This window comes from Echinops telfairi, unplaced genomic scaffold (genome assembly GCF_000313985.2).
Source record: "Echinops telfairi isolate 266 unplaced genomic scaffold, ASM31398v2 ScPeMD7_7457;HRSCAF=8495, whole genome shotgun sequence".
Lineage (NCBI taxonomy): Eukaryota > Metazoa > Chordata > Mammalia > Afrosoricida > Tenrecidae > Echinops > Echinops telfairi.
The window spans coordinates 43,885,909-43,898,312 of record NW_022111357.1 but is presented as its reverse complement, the minus strand read 5'-3'; the positions used below and the strand labels follow the sequence as shown (position 1 = coordinate 43,898,312).

The 12,404-nt window shown below is 61.7% G+C and overlaps 1 protein-coding gene across 3 annotated transcripts in view; it reads left to right on the top strand.

The window, feature by feature from the left end:
- The first annotated feature begins 261 nt into the window (after positions 1-261).
- The window catches only part of MIB2 (MIB E3 ubiquitin protein ligase 2), a 12,796-nt gene continuing 653 nt past the window's right edge, over positions 262-12,404 (top strand). The window contains exons 1-18 of one of the 3 annotated variants that reach the window (XM_013005353.2): positions 262-351; positions 1,457-1,544; positions 6,812-7,081; positions 7,169-7,340; positions 8,050-8,156; positions 8,257-8,451; positions 8,663-8,805; positions 8,925-9,020; positions 9,763-9,867; positions 9,946-10,108; positions 10,188-10,321; positions 10,433-10,581; positions 10,662-10,818; positions 10,905-11,065; positions 11,147-11,273; positions 11,370-11,603; positions 11,948-12,126; positions 12,200-12,390. In XM_013005353.2, the coding sequence (XP_012860807.2) occupies positions 1,514-1,544; positions 6,812-7,081; positions 7,169-7,340; positions 8,050-8,156; positions 8,257-8,451; positions 8,663-8,805; positions 8,925-9,020; positions 9,763-9,867; positions 9,946-10,108; positions 10,188-10,321; positions 10,433-10,581; positions 10,662-10,818; positions 10,905-11,065; positions 11,147-11,273; positions 11,370-11,603; positions 11,948-12,126; positions 12,200-12,390 (2,614 nt within the window). In that variant the 5' untranslated portion in view covers positions 262-351; positions 1,457-1,513. Of the gene's footprint in view, positions 352-1,456; positions 1,545-6,811; positions 7,082-7,168; positions 7,341-8,049; positions 8,157-8,256; positions 8,452-8,662; positions 8,806-8,912; positions 9,021-9,762; positions 9,868-9,945; positions 10,109-10,187; positions 10,322-10,432; positions 10,582-10,661; positions 10,819-10,904; positions 11,066-11,146; positions 11,274-11,369; positions 11,604-11,947; positions 12,127-12,199; positions 12,391-12,404 lie in introns of all 3 variants that reach the window. The other 2 variants (XM_004705219.2, XM_045298956.1) reach the window with 2 other exon arrangements.

Sequence of the window (12,404 nt, the reverse complement as noted above, 5' to 3'; positions counted from 1 at the left end):
ACTCTGGGCGGCAGGTGGCGGCCCAGCGCTTCAGCTGCTGCGCGCCCGAGACAGTGACTGCAGCAGGCGCCGGGTGGCCAGATCACAGGGGTCTGACGACAGGAGGCAGGCCCCGGGGAGCTCGAGGTGTTGGGCGTGGGCCTGGGAACTAGCATCCAGACAGCGGCAGCCGGAGGAGCAGACGGGGCCGCCCTAGGCGCGACGCGGTCCCCGCAGAGGTGCGGGTGCTAACTGTGCTTCTTGGCGTTTCCGTGGCTACAGGGTTGATGGCTCAGGACGTGCCCTGAAACGGCGCTGCCAGAGGCCAGTCCCAGTGTCCAGGCGTCTGCGCTGCAGCCCAAGGGTCTCAAGGTGGGTGGCTTGGCTGGCTGGACACCCACACTGGGGAGCTTGCCTGGTCTTGTATAGAGATGAGCAGAGTGGGCTGAGGGCCTGTGTCTCTCAGCCCTCTGGTGTGGTTTGTTGTTTTGAAGGGGGTGTGCATCTGTAGGGGTGAGGGGGATGATCAGTGGTCTTGCCTCTCCACCTCCCACCTGAGCCATTCGGAAAATCAGCCAGGTATCACTGACGGCTGCGATGGCCACAGTGTCTGACTCCCATGCTCCTGGCCCCTCCTCTCACCTCCAGCCTTCCCTGTTGCTCCAGCGCAAGCAGGTGCAACAGGTGCCTTTATGGCGGGCGGTCTGCCTCTACTCCAGGCAGCTCTGCATAGCCAACAGGTGGTGCCACCCCAACCGTAGGGTGTGCCCTGCTGCTGGCCCTGTCCAAAGGGTTGCCACCCAGGTGGCCACGATGAGAGGTGAGGATGGCTCAGCCATCACCTCGGGTTCTTGACGCTAGGTTGATGTTCCAGCCCTTTCTCTCAGGCTTTTGCCCTACTCCCTGGGGACTGGATCCCACCTGCCTTAGGCCTCCTCCCCACGCCGTGCCCTCCCCCATTTGAGAAGTGTACCTGCCTCTTAGCCAGAGTTGCCTCATGGCGAAAGCCTGAGGGATTCACCCATTTTTTGCCAGTTAATTGTGACACACACACTGTCAGTTTTCAAAGGCGCCAGGACAGGACCCGCAGCCTCGCTGGCAGATGTGACAGTTCAGTTCCCGTGGACTGTTTTCTTCGGAATGAAGGTGGTTTGCCAGCCTCCCAGCTAAACACGATCCACTTTTCTGGCCTGTTCAAGCTTCTAGAATAAACCGTTCCCCACTTGGGAAAGACCCCTTGGAACCACTATTCTGAATTATGATTGGAGGCTGCTCTGCCCCAGGGGAGCTGATGGGTTCTCGAGGGGCGCAACCAGGGACAGCAGAGCACTCCATCAACCTCCTGTGTGGCCACCAGTGCACATGCCAACCGAGTGAGGCACCCATCTCCCCGTCCCCCCCCCCCACACTCACTGGCTGGTGACCCACCTGCTGCCCTTCTGTGCTCTGTGTCGACATGGCTGTTGGGTTCCCATAGGACATCTAGGCAGCTGGCCACGCCGGGGCCTCGGGGAGTCACAGATAAGCACCTGAGATGCTGACACGAGGCTGCTGTGTGATGTCAGGTAAGTTCTAACTTTACGGGGTTGACCCTGTTTGTCACCCGAGTCCTACTACAGTGATTGCCTTAGAGGTCATTGGAAAAATCGGAAGCGTCCGTCTCTGTGCGAGGCACACCCAGGCCAGCCTGGGCACTTTGGAGAGGATGGTGGAATCTGGTGTTTCTGGTTAAGAAAAGAGTCAGCACTGGTGAGCCTGTTTCCCCCCCAGCAGAGCCCGATTTGCAGCGCTTACCTCTCTACGTTTTAAGTGCAGCGACGCGAATGGTCAGCACCTGTTCCTTAGCGACCTGAAGCAGGGCTGCCTGGCCATCAAGGGCAGCTGGCACCCCGGAGCCGCCGCTGGCTCTGAGCTTCAGTGTTTCTGGGTAGGCAGGGTGTGGGCCCAGCCTTGGGTGTCTGCACTGTCCTCAGCTGCCAGCTAGCCTAGAGGGAACCAGCTGGACCTGGAGCCATAAGGGGCAGTGACAGGAAGGTAACGAGGCAGCCCGGAAACGGCTTGCTATCCGAGAAAGGCTGGCAAGGGGAGATGGCGGGGGTGTGGCTGTGACTGAGAGTCTGGCTAGCGGTTCTCAACCTGGGGGTCGTGAACCCTTTGGGGTCGCCCCATTCATCACAGTAGCAAAATGATAGTGATGAAATCACAACAAAAGTCATTTTATGAAAAAGAAGTAATAATAGTGTGATGGTTGGGGGGGCGGGGGGGTCATCACCACACGAGGAACTGTATGAAAGGTCACAGCCTGAGGAAGGTGAGGACCCCTGCTCCAGGCTCTTCATCTTGGGTGCTCTGGGCAGGGGCCTGCCCGAGTCTGCGCATGATCAGCCTGGGTGCAGAGTGCAGGAACTTCAGGCACAGCGCCCCCCAGTCTTAACCCTAAGGCCTCTCTGATGCCCTGAGGATGGTAATGGCTGGGCAGCTCTTGACTTGAATCCTTTGTCAGGAAGTCTTATGTTCAGCCAAGCTGGCCCCCCAGGCACCCACAGCACCTGACCATCCTACAGGGTGGGGCGGGCTCTCGCCACCTGAAGCTGAGACAGTTGACCTCCTGGGTGGTAGGCGGTGGGGTACCCGGTGCCTCTGCCTCTGCCAGTCCTTGTTGTGCTCTGCCCCCTCCCCACTCACCCCCTGGAGAGCGAGCCCTGAGACCGGAGGGCTTTTCCGGGTACGACCAGTGGTGACATGTGGGGCCCTGGGACAGTAACCAGGCTGTGAGCCCTGGGGTTGGGAATGGATGATTAATGCTGAGGTCCCAGACCCCGGGACACTGGTGACAGACTCCAGGCTGGTCTCAGGTTGCTTGAGAGGCAAGAGGGAGGGAGGTGGAGGAGCAGGCTGGGAAGCCCCCCGAGCCAGCCTCCCAGAGGGCCTGGAACTGTACGGAGTCCCTGCAGGGCAGCAGGGAAGGGCTGAGGGACTGTGGATCCTGCCTCCACTGACATGGGGCTGAAGCGGGCAGTCAGGCTTCCTGGAGTGTGGCTCTGCCGGGGCTGGAACCTGGGTGTGCCCCGCTTCCTGAGCCGTGCTGCCATGTCCCAGTCAGTGGGAGAACCAGGGCAGGGGCCCCAGGCGTCTCTGGGCCCTGCTCAGGACAGTCTGGCATCAGGACAGCTAGTTCAGGGTGCAGTGCCGAGCGTGGAAGGGGTCCTTCCAAGTGCTGAGGGTGGGTGGGCCCCCCCGGGAGGGCCCCCCACACACACACACACCCTGCCCCCCTGACCCAGTGTTAACTGTGGTGTCTTGACCCTCAGCTCTAGGAAGGCAGCTGGGACGAGGGTGGGGGGAGGGGTTTACTGGCTGGCAGGCCTCGCCCCAGGGCGACTGCTAAATATATGTGTGTGATGCAAACAGGTGCAGGCCAAAGGTACACACGGTGACCTCTGCCTGTCGCCAGCCTCGCACACACTCCACCCTGTTCCTCACCCTGAGGCTGGAGAAGGGCTTAGGGCAGGAAGCAGCCAGCAGGACCGTGGGTGTGGATGGGGGTCCCTCCGAGGGCCGTGGCCAGTCTGTCCTGTCTTCCCAGGCTTACTTGTGTGGTCAGCAGCTGCCTATCTCTGCCCCACTCTGGCAAACTCCAGCGAAACAGGGCTGGATGAGAAGGGGGCGGTGAGGAGACTCGTGTGTCCCACCTAGCCCTGGCTGACTCTGGGGGTCATCTTGCCCCCCACCAACCCTTGTGTCTGCAGGGAAGGTCCTGGCCTGGAGCGGCCTGAGGGGTAGCCTGTGTGCCCCTTCAGTAACTTCCCACCAGTGAGCACAGTCTCCAGCAGAGGCAGGGAACTCTCCCAGAGAGTCAGCGGCCTTTACCAAGGAGGGGGCATAGAGGCTGGCAGGCCAATCGGGCTGTGCAGAACTTGGCTCCTTGGGAGGGGACTTAAGACTGTCACAAGAGCTGGGCAGGGAACCGCTTCTGTCCTCCATCTGCACATCCCTCCACTCAGTGGTGGGTGAATGTTGAGGCGGGTCGGGGCCGGTTTGGCACTGGGCTATATGGCAGTGCCCAGATGTGGTGCTCACTGCCCCGGCAGGCAGGCAGTCTATATGATGTGGTCACCCTAAGTGGTAATCATGTCCAGCTTCTCTGCTGGACCCTGTAGGGCCTCAAGGAGTGGCCCTGGCCTTGGCTAGACTGGAGGCACTACAGAAGGACATGTGGCCCCACTGCCCTGGGCACCTACTGGGGCGGTCTGGTCAGCCTAGCCACTTGGCATTTGCTCCTAGGACCCTTCTGTCTGGAGGTGTCGCAGGCATCCCCCATGGAGTAGCCCTGGGCTTGGTGATGTACCACGAAGGGAGGAAGAAGCTGCTCCCATGATGCCGTGCTGCCATCTGCTGTGGGTGGGCAGGGCCACGCAGGAGGTTGCGACACAGGATGCACTGCTGGACCTATCAAGGCAACCTGCTGCCCCCTTTAGGAAGGAGGCAGCTCCATTTGGTCAGAGCCTTCTAAATCGTGAAGGGGCCAGGAAGCTTTGTCCTGGATGTCCGTGGAGGCCCTGGAGGGCCTGGCACAGGGAAGCTGCGGGGGAAAAGTGGGATTTGCAGAAGGTCCGGCTGGCCAGGTCTGTGAGCGAGGCTGCAGCCTCGGTGAGCCAACAAGCTGTGACCATGGCAAGACAGGTGTATTGTCTTCATTAGGGCTCGCTGGTTTACCTCTCTAGGTGCATTACAACGGCTGCGCAGACAATATTCATGCTAAAAGGGCTTATTCAGCAAGTCGGCTGGTTGTAATGCCAGCCAGAAAGGCTCAGGATACAGTGTGTCAGGACATGTCTCAAAGTTCATTCAGGTCTGCTAGTAAACGCCCAAAGGGGCAGACCACTCCGCTGGAAGCCTCGGCCTGAAGACATTCTGCTCAAGTGCCATGGCTCAGCAAACCCCGCTCCCTGAATTAAGTGCCCAGAGGTACCCCACTCCAGAAAGCCTCCTCTTGAAGGCATTCAGCTCTACTTCTGTAATCCAGCAAGCCCAGCTTCCCCAGTTACGTGCCCAGAGTCACCTTACACTGCAATCCAGCCTCCTGCCCCAAAGCACTCAGCTTGACTTGTTCCTGGGCTGGGAATCCATCACTCTGTTTCGTGTTCCGGCTCCTGGTTCTGCTGCGGTTCCTCTGATGTCACAGCTGTCTTCTGGATCCAGGAGGTTCACTTCGCAGGGATCTTGGATCCAGAGGTCATGCTCCACTCTGCTCCACTCCCCTGGGTCTTGCTGCTTCTCAGAGGGTTAATTTTATACACAGCAAGATGGTATTCCAGGGAATGCTGTTGACAGTTACTCACAGGTGAATCCTATCTGGATCTTCCCCCACCTTCTTACCAGACCCATGCAGGGGAAGGTCCTTTGGTGGGAGTGAAGAGACTTTGGCTAGAAGAGCCATATTCAATAATTCACTGCCCCTGCCATTGGGACCCTGTACTCACGTGCACCTTGAGAGCACAGGACGGAACGTAGCCCTTCGAGGCCTGACCTGAAGGGTATGGGCAGGTTGAGCCTCTAGAAGTCTGTTATCTTAAGCTATATGTCTCAAGTATCTTCTGGATCCATTCATGTCTTTAAAAAAACATTCCCTCCCCCCTCCCATCACCGAAGACATAGCAGAGTACAGGAAGGGTACGTATCCCAGGTGCACACATCGACGCACGTTTACAAAGGAACACACGTATAATTGGCGCCCAGATCCGGAAGCACATCTGCCTCCCCTGATTCCTGGTGCCCTGGATTTCCGAGGGCTTTACAGAGGTGGGACTGTGTAACAGGCACTCTTGTAGCTAGCCACTTCGCATCAGCATTACGCAGGTGAGAATTGCTCTGTCGTCGCCGACAGCTGTGGTGGTATTGCAGTCCGTGGTGGATTACACCTCTCATGGGAGAACGCAGAACAGAGCTGCTGTGAGCACACATGCCATCCCAGTCAGACATACCTGGAGCTGCTGGCTCCGTTCTCTGGAGAAGACACTGGAGGGTGTGTCTGGTCCAGCACTGTCCTCTGGGCACTCACTGCCACAAGGGTCCTGGGGGACAGAGAAGCTGAGTGTGATGCTGGAGCCTGTTCTGTTTTCTGCTGTCTGGTTTTCACATGCAGATGGTGCAGATGCTCTTTGTACATGTGGGTGCAGGGCATGGGGGGGTGGGGGGGCAGGTGGTTTCCCTTCACCCAGTGACTTCAATGGCTTTGCAGCTCTTAGAAGGGCTTTGAGCAGCAGCTGAAGGCAGTCCCGGGATCAGCCGTCAACCCTGAGCGCCAAGTCCCCTCCTATCTGAAAGCTTTCTTGTCTGCCTTTGCACATCTGATACACCTGCGACCCAAGTCTGTTCATCTTCCAACAAGAGGGTCCTGATGGCCCAGCGTGCCTGGCACAGCCAGCGGTCCACGGGCATTCCCAGACAGCTCCCTGGTCACAGGCCAGGTCGGACACTGCTGTCTGGCCAGTGGGGCTGTCTGTGTGGAGCAGTCCCGAAGCAGGCTCCCCCCCCCACACACACCATGGTTTGATGCCACGTCTGCACTTTCTGTCCGTCTGACCAGGCTCTACCTGCTCCCAGCTCTCTACCTGCCAGGAACTGCCCCTGGGTGCTCGGCTTGAACTCCCTGTGGCTTTGGCTCTGTCCCATAGCCCTCGGCTGGAGGGCCTGCCAGGTCCACCCCGGGTGTGGAACCACTGCCTGCACCCGCACTGGAGCCCGCTCATCCGGGGCGCAGCAGCACCTGGTCTGCAGCCAGTAGACCTCCCTGGGCATCGCCTGAGTGGGTAGTTTCACTCTCTCGCAGCTCCCCAGCAGACCCCGCCTACCATGGACCCGGACCCCCAGGCCGGCGTGCAAGTGGGCATGCGCGTGGTGCGCGGAGTGGACTGGAAGTGGGGCCACCAGGACAGCGGCGAGGGCGGCGTGGGCACCGTGGTGGAGCTCGGCCGGCACGGCAGCCCCTCAACCCCTGACCGCACGGTCGTCGTGCAATGGGACCACGGCACTCGCACCAACTACCGTGCCGGGTACCAGGGCGCCCACGACTTGCTGCTCTACGACAACGCCCAGATTGGTGTGTCTCGGGCTGGGGCGGGGCAGGGCTGGGATGGGGGGGGCGAGGCTGTCCCCTCTGACCCACCCCGTCCGTCACCGTCCCCAGGCGTGCGCCACCCCAACATCATCTGTGACTGCTGCAAGAAGCACGGGCTACGGGGCATGCGCTGGAAGTGCCGCGTGTGCTTCGACTATGACCTGTGCACGCAGTGCTACATGCACAACAAGCACGACCTCAGCCACGCCTTTGAGCGCTACGAGACTGCCCACTCGCGACCGTGAGTCCTGTGCCCCCGTGGATCCAGCCTTCGGGGAGGGGCAGGGGGAGCCGGGGCCTTGAGACCTGAAGGCTCAGCCGAAACCCCACCGAGACTTGGCATCCAAGAGCTCACAGGCCTGGCGCTGCCACCCCAGGAAGGTGGCGGTGTCTGTGAAACAAGTCCACCGGCGGCGTGGGTGCTACAACCTGGTGCCACTTCAAGAGTCAGCCTAGCCCAGTGCAGTGCGCTGGTGGGGGGCCTGGGGATCTGGCAGGGGGTGAGGTGGGAAGGGAGCAGCGGCAGCAGCCACCCCCGACAGCTCCACACACTGACAAAAAGCTGGAGACACGGGTTTGAGCTCAGAGCCCGCTCCAAGGCAGGGCACCTCATGTGCCCGTGGATGCTTCTCTCTCCCCCAAGCGGATTCCTTTTCAGGTAGGCCACGTGCTAAAATGTGCCTGGCCCAGAAGGAGGCAGGAGACTGCACAGTGAGCCTGGTCCTGGGGAGCCTCCTAACCTGGCATCAAGTCGGGCCTTGGGGAACACGCTTGCTCCAGGGCCGTGAGTCCTGGGTGTCTGGAGGTCCATGGAGCCTCCTTCCAGAGGCTGGAAGGCACTGACCTTCCAGGCTAATGCAGGGCAAGAGCTGGCTCTCAGCTGTGGGTGGGCACTGGGTAAGGAGCAATGTGGCAGGGCCCATTTCAGCCCTGGTATGCCTCTCCTGCAGCATCACCCTGAGCCCCCGCCAGAGCCTCCCAAGGATCCCTCTGAGGGGCATCTTCCAAGGGGCAAAGGTGGTGCGAGGCCCCGACTGGGAATGGGGCTCTCAAGACGGTGAGTGAGGGTCAAGGTGGGTTGGGGTGGGGCTGGGGCAGACAATGATTCACCCTCATGGCGCAGCCTTAGCTTACTAGCACGACTCACACCTCCCTAGGAGGAGAAGGGAAGTCGGGCCGTGTGGTGGACATCCGTGGCTGGGATGTGGAAACAGGCCGGAGCGTGGCCAGTGTGACGTGGGCTGATGGCACCACCAACGTATACCGTGTGGGCCACAAAGGCAAGGTGGACCTCAAGTGTGTGGGCGAAGCAGCCGGTGGTTTCTACTATAAGGAGCATCTCCCAAGGCTTGGTACGAGGCTGGCCCCATGCAACACCACATACACCCCGTACTGCCACCCTCTGCCCCTCCACTTAGCCCCTGGGGCAAATGATGAGATGAAGGGACTCCAAAACGCTGTTGGAAAGTCCCGTGACCTTTCTGTTCCATGTGCCCATGAACTTGTATGTGATATCCTGGCAGGGAGGGGGCCCAGCCTGAGGCCTTCCTGCCACGCCCACAGGCAAGCCTGCAGAGCTGCAGCGGAGGGTGAGTGCAGACGGCCAGCCCTTCCAGCACGGAGACAAGGTCAAGTGCTTGCTGGACACAGACGTGCTGAGGGAGATGCAGGAAGGGCATGGCGGGTGGAACCCCAGGATGGCTGAGGTGAGCTGCGCTCCATCTGCTGTGTCTGTGCGCCCCGCTTCCCTGCCCTGGGCCCCCTCCCCCAAGAGTCCTGCTCGGCCCAGCCATAGCCTCCATGACCACCACAGTTTATCGGACAGACGGGCACCGTGCACCGGATCACAGACCGTGGGGACGTGCGTGTGCAGTTCAGCAATGAGACCCGCTGGACCTTCCACCCAGGGGCGCTCGTCAAGGTACGCCACCATACCTTGAGAGTGGGGGTGGCAAGCAGAGTGAGCCCGGGGCCCTGGAGATGAGTGGGTGGGTTGAGGAAGGAGTGTATTTATCCTAAGGTCCTTGGACTTGAAGCCACCAGTGTGTTTAGAGGGGCAAGTGATACAGCTAGTGTCCTAGATGACCCTGCAGGGAGCAGGGCAGACAGGAATGGATGTGAGGCCACAGAAAGGCCTTTCGGAGCCCAGGAGTGGGGACAGAGCAGAGGGCGGGGCGGGCAGAGGGCTCTTTGGTAGGCATGGGGAGTGAGGAGAGGGCCCTGGATCGGGAATGTGGGGAAGGGAACTGGACAGGGCAGGTGGGTTCCACTCCAGACCTGAGCCACGGATGTGGGGGTGTTGGCAGGCAAGAGGAGAGTTCTTGGCCATTGAGACAACGCTGACTCGTAGCGACCCCCCTGGGGGTTTCCGAGATGGTCACCGTTTCCAGGAGTAGAAAGTCCAGTCTTTCTCCGGAGGGGCTGCTGGTGGTTTCCAACTGCCGACCACTCGGGTCACAACCCAGTGTGTAGCCACTGTGCCACCAGGCCCTAGAGAGCAGCTTTGGACACCATTCCCTGGGCCTCCTGGTCCCCAGGGTGGGGCTTGGCCGTCACCTCCCCAAACTGGCTCTCTGGTCCCTCTTGAAAACCTCCTCAGGCTCTGGGTGGGCCTCTGGCACCGCCCCGGGCAGGGGACCCCCACGTGCTGCTTTGTCATTCAGCACAACTCCTTCTGGGCGGGCGACATGGTCCGCGTCATCGATGGCCTCGATGCAGTGAAGCGGCTGCAGGCCGGGCACGGCGAGTGGACGGACGACATGGCCCCTGTGAGTGCCCAGCCCATGCAGCCCGGCCACCCACCTGCCCCAGAGACGCGCCTGTGACCCCGCACTCTGCCCCCTTAGGCCCTGGGCCGAGTCGGGAAGGTGGTGAAGGTGTTCGGGAACGGGAATCTACGGGTGGCGGTTGGCGGCCAGTTATGGACCTTCAGCCCCTCCTGCCTGGTGGCCTACCGGCCCGAGGAGAATGCCAACCTGGATGTAGCCGAGCGCGCCCGGGAAAACAAAAGTAGGGACGAGCCCGGGTGGCCGGTAGGGTGGTGGGGCAGGGGCTTGTCCGTTCCTTCTGACCTCCACCTTGGTGCTAGGCTCTCTGAGCGTGGCCCTGGACAAGCTCCGGGCACAGAAAAGTGACCCAGAAAACCCTGGGAGACTGGTGGTGGAGGTGGCCCTGGACAATGCGGCCCGGGTGCTGGACCTGCTGCGGCGGCACCCAGAGCTGGTAAGGCCCCAAGACTACCCTTGCCATCCACCCCGCTTCTCCTCCCTTCTTCCATTTAGCCCAAGGGACAGGGCAGTGAGCGCCTCGGGCTGATCTGCTGGATCCCCACAGGTGGACACCAAGAACCAGGGCCGGACCGCTCTACAGGTGGCTGCCTACCTGGGCCAGATGGAGCTCATGCGGCTGCTGCTGCAGGCGCGGGCAGGTGTGGACGTGCCAGACGAAGAGGGCAACACAGCGCTGCACTACGCAGCCCTGGGGTGAGGCCCGCAGCAGGTATGGGGGGGCATGTGGGAGGGGCACTGCCCACTCGCCCAGCACCCCTCACTTCTTCCCCCAGCAATCAGCCAGAGGCGGCCTGTGTCCTCCTGAGTGCGGGCTGTAATGCCGACGCCCTCAACGGCTCCCGGAGTGCAGCCCTGCACGTGGCCGTGCAGAGGGGCTTCCTGGAGGTTGTGCGTGTGCTGTGTGATCGAGGGTGCAACGTCAACTTACCTGTGAGTGCCACTGCCCGGGGCGGGAAGGTCAAGGTGGTGGCTAGGTGGCTTCCCCTCTCAGTGACCCTCAACCCACCCCCTGGCAGGATGCCCATGCCGACACACCCCTGCACTGCGCCATCTCGGCAGGCGCCGGCGCCAGTGGCATCGTGGAGATTCTCACTGAGGTGCCAGGCATCGATGTCACTGCCACCAATAGCCAGGGCTTCACGCTGCTGCACCACGCCTCACTCAAGGGCCACGTGCTGTGAGTGCAAAGGGTGGGTGGGAGCGGGTCAGGCCCCTCGAGACAATCCTCGGGCCTGGCCAGACCTCCCTGTTCTCTCAGAGCGGTCCGGAAGATCCTGGCACGAGCCCGGCAGCTGGTGGATGCCAGGAAGGAGGACGGCTTCACTGCCCTGCACCTGGCTGCCCTCAACAACCACCGAGACGTGGCGCAGATCCTTGTCCGAGAGGTATAGGGCCTGGACCTGCCCAGAGTTGGGGCGTCACCCCCCGTGAAGTGAACCCCACCTTGGGGGCTGAACTGTGCCCCGCTTGCCCTGCCCCAGGGTCGCTGTGACGTGAACCTGCGCAACCGGAAACTCCAGTCCCCGCTGCACCTGGCTGTGCAGCAGGCCCATGTGGGGCTGGTGCCCCTGCTGGTGGAGGCTGGCTGCAGCATCAATGCTGAGGATGAGGACGGGGACACTGCCTTGCACGTGGCCCTCCAGCGCCACCAACTGCTGCCTTTGGCAGCTGATGGGGCCGGGGGGGACCCAGGGCCCTTGCAGCTGCTGTCTAGGGTGAGGAAGTGGGCTGCAGGCCCCAGGTGACTGCCCAAACCTTCCTGGAAAGCCCAGGGAGCCAGCCCACTGGGGGAGGGGGGTCAGACGGGGTCATGAGGTCTGCAGGAGGCGTGGCCTCTGACCCTTCCCACTACAGCTGTGGCCCATGCTCCTGACCAGCCTGGGAGAGGGGCAGATGTGGGGCCCGGGGGGTCGAGGGGGGCTTGGGAAGGCAGCCCTTTCTGTGGAGCTTTTCTTGCCAGCTGCCTGGGGCTTCATTCAGACAGGAAGGGGCTGCCCATGCTGCAGCAGACTAGGTTCAGGCTGGCACCCAGCCTCATCAGGCCCATTTCGCTGCCCAGCTGCAGGCCTCAGGCCTCCCAGGCAGCGCGGAGCTGACGGTGGGCGCGGCGCTTGCTTGCTTCCTGGCGCTGGAGGGTGCCGACGTGAGCTATGCCAACCACCGCGGCCGGAGCCCGCTAGACCTGGCTGCAGAGGGCCACGTGCTTAAAGCCCTGCAGGCCTGTGCTCAGCGATTCCGGTGAGCCTGCGCCCCGAGGGCCGGGGATCCACCACCACCTGGACCCATTCAAACCTCTCCCCTCCTGACACAGGGAGCGGCAGGTGGCAGAGGGCTGCGGTGGCGGGGGCGCGGTGGGTGGACGTCATGTGCTCAACACGCCCAATACGGTGACCAACCTGCATGTGGCGGCAGCGGGACCTGAGGCCGCTGAGTGCCTGGTGTGCTCGGAGCTGGCCCTGTTGGTGCTCTTCTCGCCGTGCCAGCACCGCACGGTGTGCGAGGGTATGTGCCTGCGT